Source organism: Nerophis ophidion, linkage group LG01 (assembly GCF_033978795.1).
Source record: "Nerophis ophidion isolate RoL-2023_Sa linkage group LG01, RoL_Noph_v1.0, whole genome shotgun sequence".
Taxonomy (NCBI): Eukaryota; Metazoa; Chordata; class Actinopteri; order Syngnathiformes; family Syngnathidae; genus Nerophis; species Nerophis ophidion.
In genome coordinates this window covers 59,118,923-59,137,376 of record NC_084611.1, presented here as the reverse complement: position 1 = coordinate 59,137,376, position 18,454 = coordinate 59,118,923, and the positions used below count along the sequence as shown (strand labels likewise).

The 18,454-nt window shown below is 41.9% G+C and overlaps 1 protein-coding gene across 1 annotated transcript in view; it reads right to left on the bottom strand.

Annotated features, from left to right (window-relative positions):
- Positions 1–18,454, bottom strand: part of ppp1r12c (protein phosphatase 1, regulatory subunit 12C) — a 58,763-nt gene that overhangs the window by 24,302 nt on the left and 16,007 nt on the right. Inside the window, exons 5-13 of the mRNA XM_061908360.1 lie at positions 18,235–18,394; positions 16,223–16,367; positions 16,006–16,080; positions 15,858–15,937; positions 14,077–14,189; positions 13,919–13,986; positions 12,441–12,565; positions 12,230–12,317; positions 9,225–9,342 (exon numbers count right to left, since the gene is read on the bottom strand). Of these exons, the coding sequence (XP_061764344.1) occupies positions 9,225–9,342; positions 12,230–12,317; positions 12,441–12,565; positions 13,919–13,986; positions 14,077–14,189; positions 15,858–15,937; positions 16,006–16,080; positions 16,223–16,367; positions 18,235–18,394 (972 nt within the window). The remainder of the gene's footprint in view (positions 1–9,224; positions 9,343–12,229; positions 12,318–12,440; positions 12,566–13,918; positions 13,987–14,076; positions 14,190–15,857; positions 15,938–16,005; positions 16,081–16,222; positions 16,368–18,234; positions 18,395–18,454) is intronic.

Genomic DNA, 18,454 nt, shown 5'->3' with positions numbered 1-18,454 from the left:
ATGTTTTGTATTTTGAACGTTATTTTTAACACTGTGATTACCAGCGGAATTATTAATTACTTATCGTGTTAAGCAACGTCAGCTAAGATTTATCTGAGAGCCAGATGCAGTCATCAGAAGAGCCACATCTGGCTCGAGAGCCATAGGTTCCCTACCCCTGGCATAGAGTATAGAGGGCTTCAGATTTTTGGCCAAAGTATTCCCAATTACTCATACCTGGACAATCTGAATGTAAACTACCTCATTTTAACCCAGCCCATTTTACACCTTGATTATCTTTCAAAATTATAGGAGTCTATACTATGGCTGCTTTGTTTGCGGATGGGTTTTTGATGTTTGTGTTTATCTGTAAATACCCTGTGGACATTGTGTTGTCAAGGCTAGTAGTGTATAACTACTCGCAAAAATGATCCGACCCAAGTTTGACACCCTGGTTAACCAATCTAAAATAATCTTAGCACACTATGATTGTAAAGCAAGATTAGGAAAATGTTGTTCTCATGTCGTGCCACTTTTGTTTTATGTGGAAGCGAGTCTGGATGAGAGAAGTGAGTACTATTTTTTTTTTTAAACTGTCAAAGTTCTTCGACCAAACACCACAAGTTAGTGCAAAGTAGGGTTGTCACTTCTTTTAGATTAATTTCTATTTAGATTTTCTTAATTACCGGTACGTAAAATGAAATGATCCGAACAAACACAGAGTCGTCATAGCACGTCACATCTCGGTTGATCATAGCAAACCATGCTTGCCTTTGGTGTTCACTCTTCTTTTCAGTCGCTTCCGTCTGTCCAGAAATACTCTAAGGAATGCGACATAAACTGGTAATACCTCTCACCCTGTCTGTGGCAGTTGACAATAGCACACGTCGCCAGCATTATTAGTATCACTGGATGAATGATCGGCAGCAATGAGCGTGTTTACAAATAAAGCCTTCTGATATGGCCAACAGATGGAAATGTAAAAAAATCCAAAGCCCTCTGTACTTGGCCATGCCAATATTATGGATTTAAAGATGGCTTCTGTAATTTCAACCACTACTTCAAACAGAAACCTCTCTCTCAAGAAGGTAGTCAACAGGAGTTGTGGTTGCACACATGGAAAAACATTGCCCCTTAAGTAGGGCTGGGGGATATTGCATTTTTTTAAATAGCGCAATATTTTTAGGCCATATCGCGATATACGAAATGTATTACGATATTTTGCCTTGGCCTTGAATGAACATCCATCCATCCATCCATCCATCCATCTTCCGCTTATTCGAGGTCGGGTCGCGGGGGCAGCAGCCTAAGCAGGGAAGCCCAGACTTCCCTCTCCCCAGCCACTTCGTCTAGCTCTTCCCGGGGGATTCCAAGGCATTCCCAGTCCAGCCGGGAGACATAGTCTTCACAACGTGTCCTGGGTCTTCCCCGTGGCCTCCTACCGGTTGGACGTGCCCTAAACACCTCCCTAGGAAGGCGTTCGGAAGCCACCTCATCTGGCTCCTCTCGATGTGAAGGAGCAGCGGCTTTACTTTGAGCTCCTCTCGGATGGCAGAGTTTCTCACCCTATCTCTAAGGGAGAGCCCCGCCACCCGGCGGAGGAAACTAATTTCGGCCGCATGTACCCATGATCTAATCCTTTCGGTCATGACCCGAAGGTCATGACCATAGGTGATGACCCAAAGGTCATGACCATAGGTGATGATGGGAACGTAGATCGACCGGTAAATTGAGAGATTTGCCTTCCGGCTCAGCTCCTTCTTCACCACAACGGATCGGTACGACATCTGCATTACTGAAGACGCCGCACCGATCCGCCTGTCGATCTCACGATCCACTCTTCCCCCACTTGTGAAGAAGACTCCTGGGCACTTAAACTCCTCCACTTGGGGCAGGGTCTCCTCCCCAACCCGGAGATGGCACTCCACCCTTTTCCGGGCGAGAACCATGGACTCGGACTTGGAGGTGCTGATTCTCATTCCGGTCGCTTCACACTCGGCTGCGAACCGATCCAGTGGGAGTTGAAGATCTTGGCCGGATGAAGCCATCAGGACCACAACATCTGCAAATAGCATAGATCTAATCCTGCAGCCACCAAACCAGATACCCTCAATGCCCTGACTGTGCCTGAAATTCTGTCCATAAAAGTTATTAACAGAATCGGTGACAAAGGACAGCCTTGGCGGAGACCAGCCCTCACTGAAAACGGGTCCGACTTACTGCCGGCAATGCGGACCAAGCTCTGACACTGATCGTACAGGGAGCGGACCGCCACAATAAGACAGTCCGTTACCCCATACTCTCTGAGCACTACCCGCAGGACTTCCCGGGGTACACGGTCGAATGCCTTCTCAAAGTCCACAAAGCACATGTAGACTGGTTGGGCAATGTCCCATGCACCCTCAAGGACTCTGCCTAGAGTATAGAGCTGGTACACAGTTCCACGACCAGGACGAAAACCACACTGTTCCTCCTGAATCTGAGGTTCGACTATCCGGCGTAGCCTTCTCTCCAGTACACCTGAATAAACCTTACCGGGAAGGCTGAGTGTGATCCCACGATAGTTGGAACACACTTTCCGGTCCCCCTTCTTAAAGAGATGGACCACCCCCATGGTCTGCCAATCCAGAGGTACCGCCCCCGATGTCCACGCGATGCTGCAGAGTCTTGTCAACCAAGACAGCACCCCAGCATCCAGAGCCTTAAGGAAATTCGGACGGATCACATCTACCCCCGGGGCCTTGCCGCCGAGGAGCTTTTTAACTACTTCAGCAACACCAGCCCCAGAAATAGGAGAGCCCACCACAGATTCCCCAGGCACCGATTCCTCATAGGAAGACATGTTGGTGGGATTGAGGAGGTCTTCAAAGTATTCCCTCCACCGATCCACAACATCCGCAGTCGAAGTCAGCAGAACACCATCCGCAACATACACGGTGTTGATTGTGCACTGTTTCCCCTTCCTGAGTTGGCGTATTGTGGTCCAGAATCGCTTCGAAGCCGTCCGGACGTCGTTTTCCATGGCTTCCCCGAAGTTTCCCCATGCCCGAGTTTTTGCCTCCGTGATCGCTAAAGCTGCACACCGCTTGGCCCGTCGGTACCCGTCCACTGCCTCCGGAGTCCTATGAGCCAAAAGAACCCGATAGGACTCCTTCTTCAGCTTGACGGCATCCCTCACTGCTGGTGTCCACCAACGGGTTCTGGGATTACCGCCACGACAGGCACCAACAACCTTGCGGCCACAGCTCCAATCGGCCGCCTCGACAACAGAGGTGCGGAACATGGTCCACTTGGACTCAATGTCCCGGATGTCCCTCCTGACAGGTTCAAAGTTCTTCCGTAGGTGGGAATTGAAACTATCTCTGACAGGAGACTCTGCCAGACGTTCCCAGCAGACCCTCACAATGCGCTTGGGCCTGCCAGGTCTGTCCGGCATCCTCCCCCACCATCGCAGCCAACTCACCACCAGGTGATGATCGGTAGAAAGCTCCGCCCCTCTCTTCCCCCGAGTGTCCAAAACATGAGGCCGCAAATCCGATGACACAACTACAAAGTCTATCATGGAACTGCGGCCTAGGGTGTCCTGGTGCCAAGTGCACATATTGACACCCTTATGTTTGAACATGGTGTTTGTTATGGAACATTCCGTGACGAGCACAAAAGTCCAATAACAAAACACCACTCGGGTTTAGATCCATGCGACCATTTTTCCCAATCACGCCTCTCCAGGTTTCACTGTCGTTGCCAACATGAGCGTTAAAGTCCCCCAGTAGGACAAGGGAATCACCCGAGGGAGCACTTTCCAGTACTCCCTCGAGTGTACCCAAAAAGGGTGGGTACTCTGAACTGCTGTTTGGTGCGTAAGCACAAACAATAGTCAGGACCCGTCCCCCCACCCGAAGGCGGAGGGAAGCTACCCTCTCATCCACTGGGTTGAACTCCAACGTGCAGGCTTTGAGCCGGGGGGCAACGAGAATTGCCACCCCAGCCCGTCGCCTCTCACTGTCGGCAACGCCAGAGTGGAAGAGAGTCCAGAACTGGTTCCAGAGCCCTTGATGTGCGTCGAGGTGAGTCCGACTATATCCAGCCGGAACTTCTCTACCTCGCGCACTAGCTCAGGCTCCTTCCCCCCCAGTGAGGTGATGTTCCACGTCCCAAGAGCTAGCTTCTGTAGCCGAGGATCGGACCGCCAAGTGCCCTGCCTTCGGCTGACGCCCAGCTCACAATGCACCCGACCTCTATGGCCCCTCCTATGAGTGGTGAGCCCATTGGAGGGATGACCCATGTTGCCTCTTCAGGCTGTGCCCGGCTAGGCCCCATGGGGACAGGCTTGCCATCGTGCCCCAACTCCGGGCCTGGCTCCAGAGCGGCGCCCCGATGACCCGCGTCCGGGCAAGGGAAATCTGAGTCTATTTTGTTGTAACTCCATAGAAGTCTTTGAGCTGCTCTTTGTCTGATCACTCACCTAGGACCTGTTTGTCTTGGGAGACACTACCAGGGGGCATGAAAGCCCCCGGACAACATAGCTCCTAGGAACATTGGGACACGCAAACTCCTCTACCACGGTAAGGTAGCAGCTCTTGAATGAACACTTGATGCATATAATCACGGCAGTATGATGAAATAAAACACTCTTCTTCATACTGCATTTATATATGCTACTTTTAAACTTTCATGCAGAAAGGGAAATCACAACTAAGTCAATTGACCAAAAGTGTAATTATTAAAGTTATTAATCAGTGGCACAAACATTCAAGTAATTTCCAAAACATAAAGTGCAAGATTGTCAGAGACATTTTAAGTGTCAAATGAAAATGAGCTGCATAGTAGGAAATCAAATAGTATTCGTCCTTCACTATGTGGTATGTTACTAAGGTTATGAAATTCTCTTCATTCTCTTTACAAATGATGCTACATATTAGCAGTAATGCTCCTTTTTTTAGCAACGCTTTTTCCCCCCACACTTGACAAATTACGGTTGTCTGTTCGACATCCGGCTGTTTTTATTGGGAATTAAGTCTTCCTTCATTTGTTACCAGATCCGCACCATCTTTCTCTCGTACGGCTACGTCAGCAGCTAACGTTAGCCACGCCGCTACCTCTCTGCTCTGCGAGGGCGTGTATGTGACATATGACGTGATAGTTTGAGACAGATGTTAGAATGTGCGCCTGCTTGTCTGTGAGGAGACACAGGAAAGAGCGAGGAGAGCCTAAAGTGTACGCCCGCAGCTAAAAGTCCTGCGTGAGAACGTATACTCTACTACGATATAGTCATTTTCTATATCGCAGAGACAAACCCGCGATATATTGTATATATCGATATATCGCCCAGCCCTACCCTTAATGTTTTAGAAGAAAATGGCAAGTCCTGCGTCAGCCCCCGAAGAAGAGCTATTAGTGGGAACGTTAATAACATAAATACTCTCCCTTCCTTGAACGAGTTCAACAGTACAATTAACCACGCCTTATTGGAGCGCATTTTTATTTTACATTTAACGTAGCTAATTTTGTATGTTATCTGGGCTATCGGTACAACGTCATATACTTCCTCATATTGGCCCAATAATCATTTGTCTGATATTTATTGTGTACCATTACTTATTTGCTTTGACACATATAACTAGTGACGTGCTGTCAGGGGAGGCAAGTGAGGCAGTGTCTCACCTTGCCACCAGGGGGGTAAAAGGCTTAACCATGCGATGTTCGAAAACTAAGTAATAAAATAAAATACGTTTTAATATTTATTTTTTGGTCCATGCTTTCTATGAGATTTTGGTGTAGTTCCTGTATATTTTGATAATTTTCTTGGTCAAAACCGCAACAATTCCGTGTTTCCTGATCAAAATAAGGCAGACGAGAAGTGAGGCAGCCACAGATAGTGCCTCCATGGCTACACACAAAGTGTATTGAGCGTGTGCGTGGGAGGAGGTGCTTACTTGTTGCCCCTGGGAAAAAGCGGGGAAAAGGCTGACCATGAGGCAGCAAATACCTCTGCCTCAAAGTAGGGGGCGATATATTGTGAACTTAAAGTCAATGCCTCAGCAGTACTCTGACTCACCACACTGGGAGAAGTGGGGGTTCTCAAGCTATCAGATGAATGTCTATCCAGCGGAAGCCAGCCTTTTTTGGGGGTTTTATTAACTGTATTTATAACAAACATGGCAATTTTATTAGAGTAAGCCCGCATTTATGGGTGTTTTTTGTCAGATGCAAAAATATAGTTTTAGTGCTTGGAATGAAATTAAATTAAATGAATCTGCCTGCCAATATGGAAGATTATATACTGTATCCAAGATTAAATACTTCTCTAAACTGGATTTTAAGACAAAATGAATGTGATCATACAAAGTACGTTTTCATGGAGGATAGCTATTGCTGTTTCAGATACAAATACAGAAAGGGAAGATACACTCAACACTTGATTTATTTTGTTAAAAGTAAATGGGACCAAAAACAATTTAATAATCTTATCAAATACTTTTTGGACCCATTTATCACATTTTTATGAAAGCAAATTACTCCTTTCTTTTTCCTGTAATTCTAATGTTCACCCTAAATCAACAGTGATTAGAGCTGCACATATGAATTGAACTTAAAAAAGAAGAAAAAAACCGTCCATCTGGTGTATAGTCCACCGAATGTCACTACATATAACACACTGTATGCTGCCTTCAATATAAAGAGTTTGTACACATATACAGTGTACATTATGTGTTTATATTTGTATATTATTTGTTCAGTCTTCAAGGGGAACTGGACTTTTGGGGAATTTTGCCAATCATTCATAATCCCTGTGTAAGACAAGAATGTTTTCTTGTTTTTTTGTGCATTGTAATCTGTAATACACAAAGTATGAGGAGGCTAACAATGAAGTAATGGGAGTAATCCATTGTGCCCATAAAGCCCTTAAGAAACAGCCAACAACCACCAAACAATACTTCATTAACATCTCATGACCTGAATATTAACCAAGTATTAGCGATATTGTTAATATAAGCGCTAACGCCAAATAACTACTTTTAGTGGCGCCGCAATCACAGACAGGTATAGTTTATGACAAACTGAGCATGAATTGATTAACGTGGACCCCGACTTAAACAAATTGAAAAACTTATTCGGGTGTTACCAGTTAGTGGTTAATTGTACGGAATATGTACTGAACTGTGCAATCTATTAATAAAAGTTTCAATCAATCAATCAAAAGCTGAACTGAAAGTAAATTTCCAGATTATAAATCATGCATCGCACTTGTATAGTTAAATGTTGTGGTCATAAAAGGAGAAGTTGGTCAACTTTGACATCTAACCAGAGGTGGCGAGAAAGTAGAGGTGTGGGAAATAATAGATTTTTAGTTGCATCACAATTTGGACAGGGATGATTATAAAATTGATCAGTAAACGTCCATAATGGATGTATTTATTGTAAATAAAGCATTGCAGACAGCTCTAAAATTTGGCTAACTGCAAAGACCCACCTCAATGAGAGATACTAGCAGCCTCTTTATTACAAAAGCACTATTTTTAAGAGTTGCAATTGATAAACGCTTATTTAGTCAAGAGAAAATAAATGGTAAACTGCAATAATATACATAACTTTAAGATGCATTAATAAATAGATTTTTAGTCGAATCGGAGCTCCTAAATCCTAATCGAATCCTGAGGTGCCCAAAGATTCCCACCTCTAAGAGAAAGTCAAAAAAATGCTTGTTTTTTTTGCTACCTGTTGATAATAATAATAATGATAATGGATTAGATTTATATCGCGCTTTTCTATTGTTAGATACTCAAAGCGCTCACAGAGAAGTTGGAACCCATCATTCATTCACACCCGGTGGTGGTAAGCTACATTTGTAGCCACAGCTGCCCTGGAGTAGACCGACGGAAACGTGGCTGCCAGTTTGCGCCTACGGCCCTTCCACCAATCATTCATTCATCATTCATTCACCTGTGTGAGCGGCACCGGGGGCAAAGGGTGAAGTGTCCTGCCCAAGGACACAACGGCAGCGATTTGGATGTCAATAGGCGGGAAGCGAACCTGCAACCCTCAGGTTTCTTGCACGGCCGCTCTACCCGCTACACCATGCCGCCCCCAAAGTTGAATATTATGATTAATTGTTTATCTAAAGGGAAATATATGAACATCCCATCAGTCCCCCCTGAGGAGACATTGTACAGTAAGTGATTTGCTTTATTATGTTTATAGTTTGTACTAAGCAATACTGCTGCATTATGCTTAGTGTTTCATTAGAGGTGGAACTGCTTATCACTCAACTTGTAAACTCGTAAATCATCCTTCGTATATTCAGACTCAAACAGATAAAGTTTTGGCTCATCATTTGTCCGAAAGTAGTAGTCGTAGGCTCTCATCAAGTCTGCCAGGAGTAGTAGTAGTAGTTGAATGAAATAGGGAACAGGGACTGTGAAATTAATACGCCGCCATATGCTTGGAATAAGCAAAATACGTAAATATTACATGTTATTATGAATGTGCCTGATACCAAACTACATAGCATGTATATAAAATGTTGATAAAAGTTTTTGGTTGTTTTTTTGAACACTTCCTGGAATAGAGTGAATCCCATTACCTCCGCTTTTAGCTGACTTTTGCTAGCGTTAGAGTACGCAGTTTAAAATTCCACATTTCGATTCACTTTCTCCTCATTCTCTAGGCTTCCGTCTGCTCCAACAGCTCTCACTCTTCCTTCGTACTGGTTTCTAAAAGAAGTAGTTCATTCTCTGTAAATTCAGATTCAAACTTATAAGGTTGTGAATCATAATTTGTCCAAAAATAGTCATATTGTTTGTTACCAAGTGTACCAAGTATCCGGAATTAGGAACATACTGGAAGTCAGACGTGCGTTGCTATGGACACGGAAATAAATGCGCCTCAGAATTAGTTCTGGTACTAAAATACGGTAAATATTTTACATATTACATATTGTTATGAATGTGTCTGTTACTACTATATATATATATATATATACAGACTAACACTATGTATACAAAACCTTAGTGCAGGGTTCTGAAGTTATAGGGCTTTGAAAGCTACAACGGTGATTCTCATTAGCCGTATCTTCCAAGCATTTTATCATCTTTAATACCCCCCCCCAAAAAAAGATGTGTGTTTTTGTCTCTCTTAATGATTGTGAATAATAGGCAAAATCCCCAATAAATTGCAGTTCCTCTTTAAGCAATACACTCTTTAAAAATGCAGAACAACGTTGAATACAGTAACTTATAACTCACCCTTCTCAGCAGGCGTGAGAGTAATGATGGGGCTGACAGGATGAATGTTACGAGGCAAAGGATCTGCAGTTTTAGACACTGTCCTCTCTGCTTCCTTCAGGTCTGTTAAGGTTACACCCTGTAAGCATAAAGTTTACAAAAGGCTTTTTCCTTATTGTCATCAAAAAAACACTCCCCACACAAGTCCACACCAACGTGGGGGTTTTTAACATTTTTGACCTCGGGGCACAACTTTTCCACTACACAGGGGACCGGGACCCATTCAAAAATTAACCCTGATTTAGTAATATCACTCTTGATTTTAATCATATTCAATAATTATATCCAACCTACTTAAAGTTTACAACATTGTCAAATAATATGGAAGAAAGCGTATGTTAAATACAAATATTATTTAGTTAACATAAACATTAGGCTTAAGTCAGGCTGATTAGAGAAATAGGAATGGACTCTTATATAACACATTTACATAAAATTATGTTAATAAACTAAATTAAAGGCCTACTGAAACCCACTACTACCCACCACACAGTCTGATAGTTTATATATCAATGATGAAATATTAACATTGCAACACATGCCAATACGGCCTTTTTTAGTTTACTAAATTACAATTTTAAATTTCCCGGGAGTTTCGTCTTGAAAACGTCGTGTAATGATGACGTGTACGCAAGACGTCACGCGTTTTTAGGAAGTAAAACACACAAAGCTAAATGTCGTCTGCTTTTATGGCATAATTACACAGTATTTTGGAGATCTGTGTTGCTGAATCTTTTGCAATTTGTTCAATTAATATTGGAGAAGTCACAGTAGAAAGATGGAGTTGGGAAGCTTTAGCCTTTAGCCACACAAACGCAAGGTTATTCCTTGTTTAAAATTCCCGGAGGTGAAAATTTACAATGGATCAGAGCGCGGTCAAGCGAACATGAAACACGACGGAATGTCAACCAATAGGTTTCCGTGAGAAAATTGTGGTTAAAAAGTCGCTTCTTACCGGAGAAAAGCTGAGCTTGTGTCAGCCATAGCTACCGTCGACTCCCCTCAGACACTGCTTGTCAACACACCCGTGGAGACACCCTTCCGACTATCAGGTACTATTTAACTCACTAAAACACCAGCAACACAATAGAAAGATAAGGGGTATCCCAGAATTATCCTGGTAAATGTGTTTAAAAACATCGGAATCCATCCCAATGCATTTGCGTTTTGTTTAACTCGTTTTTTGTTTTTTTTCCCCTCCTAGTCCGTCGCTATCAATATCCTCAAACACAAATCTTTCATCCTCGCTCAAATTAATGGGGAAATTGTCATTTTTTCGGTCCGAATAGCACTTTTTGTTGGAGGCTCCCATTAAAATCAATTTGAATATGTGAGGAGCCCCCACACTTGTGACGTCATCGTCTGCGACTTCCGGTAGAGGCAGGGCTTTTCTCTTAACACCCACAGTTACGAACTTTATCGTGGATGTTCTTTACTAAATCAGCAAAAATATGGCAATATCGCGAAATGATCAAGTATGACACATAGAATGGACCTGCTATCCCCGTTTAAATAAGAAAATCTAATTTCACTAGGCCTTTAATAATGAATATTGTCAATCTGTGTTGGCCCTGTGATGAGGTGGCAACTGGACAAGGGTGTACCCCGCCTTCCGCCCGAATGCAGCGTAGATAGACTCTTGCACCCCCTGCGATCCCGAAAGGGACAAGCGATAGAAAATGGATGGATGGAATAATGAATACGCTTCTTGACTAAAATGTCAATAAAATTAATGGGCAAATGAAAATACATCTTCACCTTAGTTATAACTTTTGCACTCGAAAACATATTTATGACTTTAGCTCCAAACTTCTTCTGTTTGTTTAATATTGTCACTACGGCCAAAAGTGGTGAAAAAGTGTATTATAACTGAGTACCACTGCGACAAATACGGACCACCGCTGAGAAACTGATATTATTTGGCAGCCATATAGGGGGCGATTGCAGCCCAACAATGGGTTCTGGCCCTAAGCTTAAGAAACACTGCTTTATAAAATGCTGCGGTCAATTTATGGATGTCTCCGGGTTCACAAGCATCACGTGCTGCTGTTTTGTCTCACATCATATCAATGAAACAAAGCAGCAAGCATTTTCAGGTAACTTACAAACTAGGATAAAGAACAGCTATTATCATCCATCCATCCATTTTCTACCGCTTATTCCCTTTTGGGGTCACGAGGGGCGCTGGCGCCTAACTCAGCTACAATCGGGCGGAAGCGGGGTACACCCTGGACAAGTTGCCACCTCATCGCATGTATCATATAATCATTATATGTGTACCCAGAAATGTTCATATTTAAGCTTACAAGAATTTCACTTCCAACTAGATAAAAACAAATTTGGGTAAGTAGTAGTTTTTTGTTGTTGTTATAGCTTCACATATGCTAACATTAGTTCTTTTATAGCATCATACCCAACTGTAAAATGTTCATCACAACAACTGCAACCGTGTGTGTAGGTAGTGTACCACTAAAAATAGCTACTAAAAAAAACTGAAGTTACTCACTAGTTACTAAGTACTTCCAAGGTTTTTCATTTTGCCCATTGGGTACAGTATCTTCTTGCCCTGATGTGGGATCTGACCAGAGAATGTCGTAATGGCTTGTGCAGCCCTTTGAGACACTTGTGATTAAGGACTATATGCTATCAATCAAACTTTGATTGATTGATTTGGCATACTCTACCCACCTCTGCTCAAATTCTAGCCACTCTGTATTGAATTTGCTGGCAGTTTTTTGTCAAAAGCCTCCCTAAAGTAAGCCTAATTACACTATTGTTGTTACTGTTGGATCCAAAAGTGAAGGCACAGCAAACCTCTACAAAGTCTTTTAGTCTCGAAAATACACACGACAATATCCATGATCACATTCCAACTCTTACTAAAACTTTCAAGATGAACCTAAAATAAGAACCCTCAGTGATGTGTGATTGCTGAAAGATGCATCTTTAAAGCCTCTTCAGCATACCTGAGTAGAGCGGCGAGACTGGCGCAAAAGTCGGGAGCGAGCTTTCCTTTGAGATTCTGACTCCTCGTCTCTGACAGGAGCCTGAAATCTAAGCATGCGAAAAATAATACAACTCAGATAAAACAGCTCGAGGAAAAAAATACATCAATTATTTTTGGAAGTCACTCTTATCTATATATAGTGAATGCGTGTGTCATTGTGTGTTTCCTACTTGCGTCGCTCTGCTGTGGGTGTGTTGGAATTCTCAGATATAACATCCCTTGTATGAGGGGTGGGCTGGACTCGAGCAGTGCGGATCAGCTTGTCCTGTTCCTCATCCTCTTTCTCCTCTGAAGTCTACGAGACACAAAATTAAATTGATACATCAAAAACAGAATTAAATCAGCTCTAATGCAGGTATATTTTTTTATCTGGTAAACATATTGTTTCTGTACCATAACAATTATATAAGATTATGATGCATTAAAAAAGATAAAATGGGCCTTTCTGATGTTTACATTTCATTACATATTCCAATCCTTCATTAACAACATAGTTATTTTTTCCTATCATGTTGGGTCCAGTACTTACAAAGTAGTTATCAAAAGGTATTAAAAAATAACTTTGTTGTCCTTTATGTAATAATTAGGGTACTAGGCATGCCCAGAGCACTTCTTGATAATGCTGTTTATTACTGTATGCTCCATTTTATATTTTGTATTATATTTTTTTTCTACATTTAAACACTTCCTTGTGGTCTGCATAACATGTAATGGTGCTTCTTTGGTCAAAATAATTTGGTGGTAGCGGGGGTGTATATTGTGGCGTCCCGGAAGAGTTAGTGCTGCAAGGGATTCTGGGTATTTGTTCTGTTGTGTTTATGCTGTGTTACTGTGCAGATGTTCTCACGAAATGTGTTTGTCATTCTTGTTTGGTGTGGGTTCACAGTGTGGCGCATATTTGTAACAGTGTTAAAGTTGTTTATACGGCCACCCTCTGTGCGACCTTTATGGCTGTTGATCAAGTGTTCGTTGCATTCACTTGTGTGTGTGTGTGTGTGTGTGATTGGGCCGTCACAAAAAGGCAGTGCCTTTAAGGTTTATTGCCGCTCTGTACTTCTCCCTACATCCGTGTACCACTCAGTATAGCGGCGTTTTAAAAAGTCATACATTTTAACTTTTTGAAACCGATAACGATAATTTTGAAACAGATACCGATAATTTCCGATATTACATTTTAAAGCATTTATCGGCCGATATCGGCAGTTTGATATTATCGGACATCTCTAAAAAGTAGCAATAGATTTCATGGTAAAATTGTGAAATTTACTGTGGTTTTTACTGCATTTTTCTCTAAATTAAAAAAAACGCAGTAATTTTTTTACTGTCATAAACTGTGGTGTCGTTTTGGCATTTACAGTAATACACTGAAAAATCTACAGTTGTTTATTTGCGGTAAAAACAACAAACAAACTGGCAGCTCAGGTGACGAAATTTTACTGTGTGTGTGTGTGTGTGTGTGTGTGTGTGTGTGTGTGTGTGTGTGTGTGTAAAAGCCGCATATAAGGCACGCCCACAATATTGTTGTCCGGGTGCAAATCGGGAGAAATTCAGGAGAATGTTTTGCCCCAGGAAATTTTCAGGAAGGGCACTGAAATTCGAGTCTCCTGGGAAAAATCGGGAGGGTTGGCAAGTATGTCTTAAGTGTCACCTTTTCAGCTGGACTAGCAGCAGATGTGGTTCCACTTTCCGTGTCTGGACTCGATACCGTGGAGCTCTCTGCAGAAAGAAAAAGTAAAATGAAGCTTAACACGAAAAATTCAATACAAAAAATATATAATTTATTTGCGAGTACAGTAGTTGGTTTACCTGGGCTGCTCTCTTTGTCCTCGTTCAGCTCCAGGCCTCCTGAGATGCCTCGCTCTTTGGACTGGTCCTGCAGGTTCATCTTGTCTCTACTGCTCATCCGACACACTGAGCTCCTGGATGGTGTGAGAGTTGCGCATGGAAGTGATTACATAAGGATAAACGCTAATAATTAGGGATGTCCCGATCCGATATTGATATCGGAAATAAGTCCGACATTAGCCAAAAAAGTATTTTATCGGGCTGAATCTAAAAACTCCGATATAAGCTGTCCATTTGACGCTGCAGCACTTCTATAATAGGTGACTCTGGTTTGATCACACTCCAACACGGTGCCGGCCGCGGAAGAAAGGTGTTTCTGATCCAGCATGCACAGCCCACGAGATCACAACGACGACAACGCGTGTGCTTGCAGCAAAGTGTAGTGATGTCGGCTGTGTGGAAGTATTTTAACGTAAACTCGGACAAAGACGTTGCCGCTAAATGCAACATTTGTCAGGCGCACGTGTCCCGTGGAGGGACAGAACCGAGAAGGTTCAATACAAGCAACCTCATCGCACATTTGAAAAAAACACCACAAAAAAGAACAGGAGGATTTTCGCGAGAGCAGCAATGCGAATCAACAAACCTCTGGCTCGCTTCAGCAACCAGCGCTGGCCGAAAGCTTTGCAAGACGTGACAAACTACCAAGGGACAGCAAAAATGCAATGGCCATAACGGAAAAGATAGCCCAGTTTATTGTGCTTGATAACCAGCCCCTATCGGTGGTAAGTAATGTCGAGTTTAAACGCTTAATGGAGCACTTCGAACCTCGCTACATTATTCCTAGCCGCCACTACATTGTAGACAAAACAGCAGAGCATGCCAAAATGCTAACCTTCAAAAATAAAAAATCTCCACATTATGCTCGGACTTCAGAAAGTGGAGAAGGAGGAGTAGTAAGAGTAGTCAGCACTGACTGATTATTATTTGTTTTATGCTCTTGTTATTAGAGTGATATGTTAATTGTGTTTACACTATTCTTCAGTGAAGACTAAGAGTAATTACTACATTGTTTTGGGCACAGTCAGTCAGTGAAACTGGAGCTGTGAACTCTTAACTTAGAGCAGTTGGACAGTGGACAATATTGTGTTGTTTTTGTCCCTGCCAACAGTTGTTTCCAACATATGCTGACAGTAAAAAAATTAACTGAAGTGAACTGGAATTGTTTGCACTTTAAAACATTTTTTTTTTAATTGGATTTATTTAGGTTATTTTTCAGGGTCTTCTAATTTATTTTTAATTGATTCTATTCAATTGTATAATTATGTTGGTATTAGTGGTTATTTTGCACTTTAAATATAAAATTTAGTTTTTATTGGATTTGTTGAGGTAATACTCTTATGTTGAAGGTTAAAATGTATGTAACCAATTGGTTAATAATAAATGGGTCAGTTTTTCCTATAACTACTCTTGCTGACTATAGTTTTCTGTTTTAACACTACAACATCAGTAAAAGTAACATCACTTTATCAATCCTTTTCCAACATTCCACACAACAAAATAAGGAATAAATATATGTATGATTCGTGCCTATATCGTATCGATTGATATCGGTATCGGCCAATACTCAAGGCTACAATATCAGTATCGTATTCGAAGTGAAAAAGTTGTATCGGGACATCCCTACTAACAATGTTATCATGACAAGATGCCTAAACATCGAAAAGGAGAAGTTAGGGGAAAGGAGACAGGAGAACAGGAGGTTTGGTTCAGTGACATCGGACCATGCCTACACTACTAACCTCCTTCGTTTATTTTGTGTGCTCGCAGTGGTAGCACCTTGTTGGTTTTGTCTGTCTCGTATGGACTGCTCGTTGCGCCACTGTTAACACACACTTATTAGGGAATATGATTAATAAAGTCAACAACTGTGAACAAACAAGTTCTTACATTGGCTTGTTTCTGAGCTAAATCCTCCAGAAGCTCCTCCAAACTTTCATCTGCAACATCCAATGGAGTCTGGCCCTGCAATTTATTTATCAACCATTGATCAAACTCATTGAATGTACATTTTATGAAAGATAAAAAAAAGATGAATGTTAAGTAAACAGGGGAAAAATGGACTGAATATGAAATAGTGTGAATGGTTGTTATTTTAGGGCCTCACCGCGTTGCTGCGGGCCTCCATATTGCACATCTGTTCGGTTAGAATGTAACAGGCTTCTCCCTGACCCCAGTGTGCAGCCGCATGAAGAGGAGTCCACCCATCAAAGTCCATAGCAGAAACATCCAGTCCACACTGGCACAGTAACCTAGACACCACAAGAGGAGAACACATTCAAGTTTGTTAGGTGGCAATATGCATCGTAACTCAGCTTTTTAACACGGCTCAAACACACCTGGTCTGCCAGAGAATAAAAGACAGAGCAGAAGGGATTGGTGTTGCCAACTTAGTGACTATGTTCTGATATTTACCAAGTACATAGTACTCTATAGGTACAAAGAGTGTAACACTTAATTCTTATCAAGATTTTTGGTACTTTGCGTTTGGACAAAGATGATGATGATGATCTTTTCTGTCACTACAACGTATGTACAGCAAAAACTTGTCTCTGCATTTGACTCATCCTTTCTTGAGGAACAACGGGTGGTCATGGTATGTCGTGGTTCAGCTTCTTGGTTGGTGAAGGCAACACAGAGGGCAATGTGGACTACAGTTTCACATTGAGCACGCTTACTTAATTTTTCGACAAATGTTATTTTGTGGAATATTTGAGCACACACGTCTATTAACCTCAGGTGTACACATTGAAGCATAAATTATTTACAAAGGCGCATGTGTTAATTTACAAATTTAACTAAAGATAGTGCCTGTAACACAATAACCGTCTACCATCTACATCAGGAGTGCACATTACGTCGATCGGGGAGAGTGTCAGTCGATCGCCAGCCAGGCATTAAAAAAATAGACCTTAAAATTAGCGATCATTAATCTTCAACACGACGTCACTTTCGTCACTTGATTGACATAGCGGCACCTGAGGGTCTTGTGAGATGACATTGGCTGCTACGAGCTCATTATTAAGAAGAAATGACCGAGATGAAGGAAAGAAACACTTTTTATTTCAACAGACTCTCGCGCCGTGACTGCTGTCAAAACTCTAAAGACCGACTGCACAGTTCCTATCTTCACAATAAAATCCGGCCTGCGCAAATAAAATAAGAGTCTCAGTAAGCTGGCGCGCACAAGCTAGCAAGCTACGGAGTTTGCTGCCAATGTATTTCTTGTAAAGTGTATAAAAACGAGTATGGAAGCTGGACAAATAAGATGTCAAAAACCAACCACTTTCATGTGGTGCTGGACAGAAAGGAGGACTTTTTTTCTCCTCCATTTGAAAATGTGGAAGTTATCAGCACTACTGTCTGATTCCAATCAATGCAAGTCATCAGAATCAGGTAATATACCAACTTATATTCTTGTATTCATGAAAGAAAGAAATCTATATGTATTAAGCATGTTTGTATTATCAATAAACACTTTTAACTTGTTAACAAAAACGTATCTTTCATAAATAAATACATATACATTATATATATGAATGACTTGATAAATTGAAAAGTAGCTCGCCTTGCAGAAAAAGTGTGGGCACCCCTGATCTACATCCGTCTTTTGCGTGCTGTGGCTGCCTTCTTTCTTTTTGTAGCTAAGGGGACTTTTCTGGGAAAAGCAGCTTTTAGATCGGAATTTAGAAATGTATGCTATTATTACTACTTTAGAGAAAATTAATGACAGCAACAACCATGCACAAATAATCACAATGGCTTCAAAAAATATTCCACAAAATCAAAGATTCTAGTAATACAGTAGAATAGTTAGTGCCAATTGAAATGTGATAATTCATGACACCAGCAACCGTGTGAAAAATTATCGGAATGACTCCAAAAAAGACTGGAAATATTACAAAGTCAAAAAAATAAAACAGCTATGTAGAAGTGATCTGGCAAGCTCAAATGCTTAGTGTGGGCGCAGGCCAGAAGAAAGGTGAATCATACTCAATTCCAGATGGCACGAGTAGGCAGTCGCTGAGTATTAAGGCGTAGACTCATATAGATAAGTGTTGATTAGATGTACATTATGAACTGACAAGCATCCTTAGAAAACCATTAATAGATACATACTTGAGAGCTTCCAAGTAGCCTTTAGCTGCAGCTACATGTAGAGGAGTGGCTCCAGTCCTGGGGTGTCTGACGTCAGTAGGTGGTCCCTCAATCAGCCAAGTCCGAGCATCTGTTGTGATTTGTTCCTCCTCTAACCGTTTTACTGCCTCCAAGTCCACACCTAAACCCACTTGGGGTTATTATTCATTCGTAAAAAGTTGCGACAAAGTTGTTTGGTAGA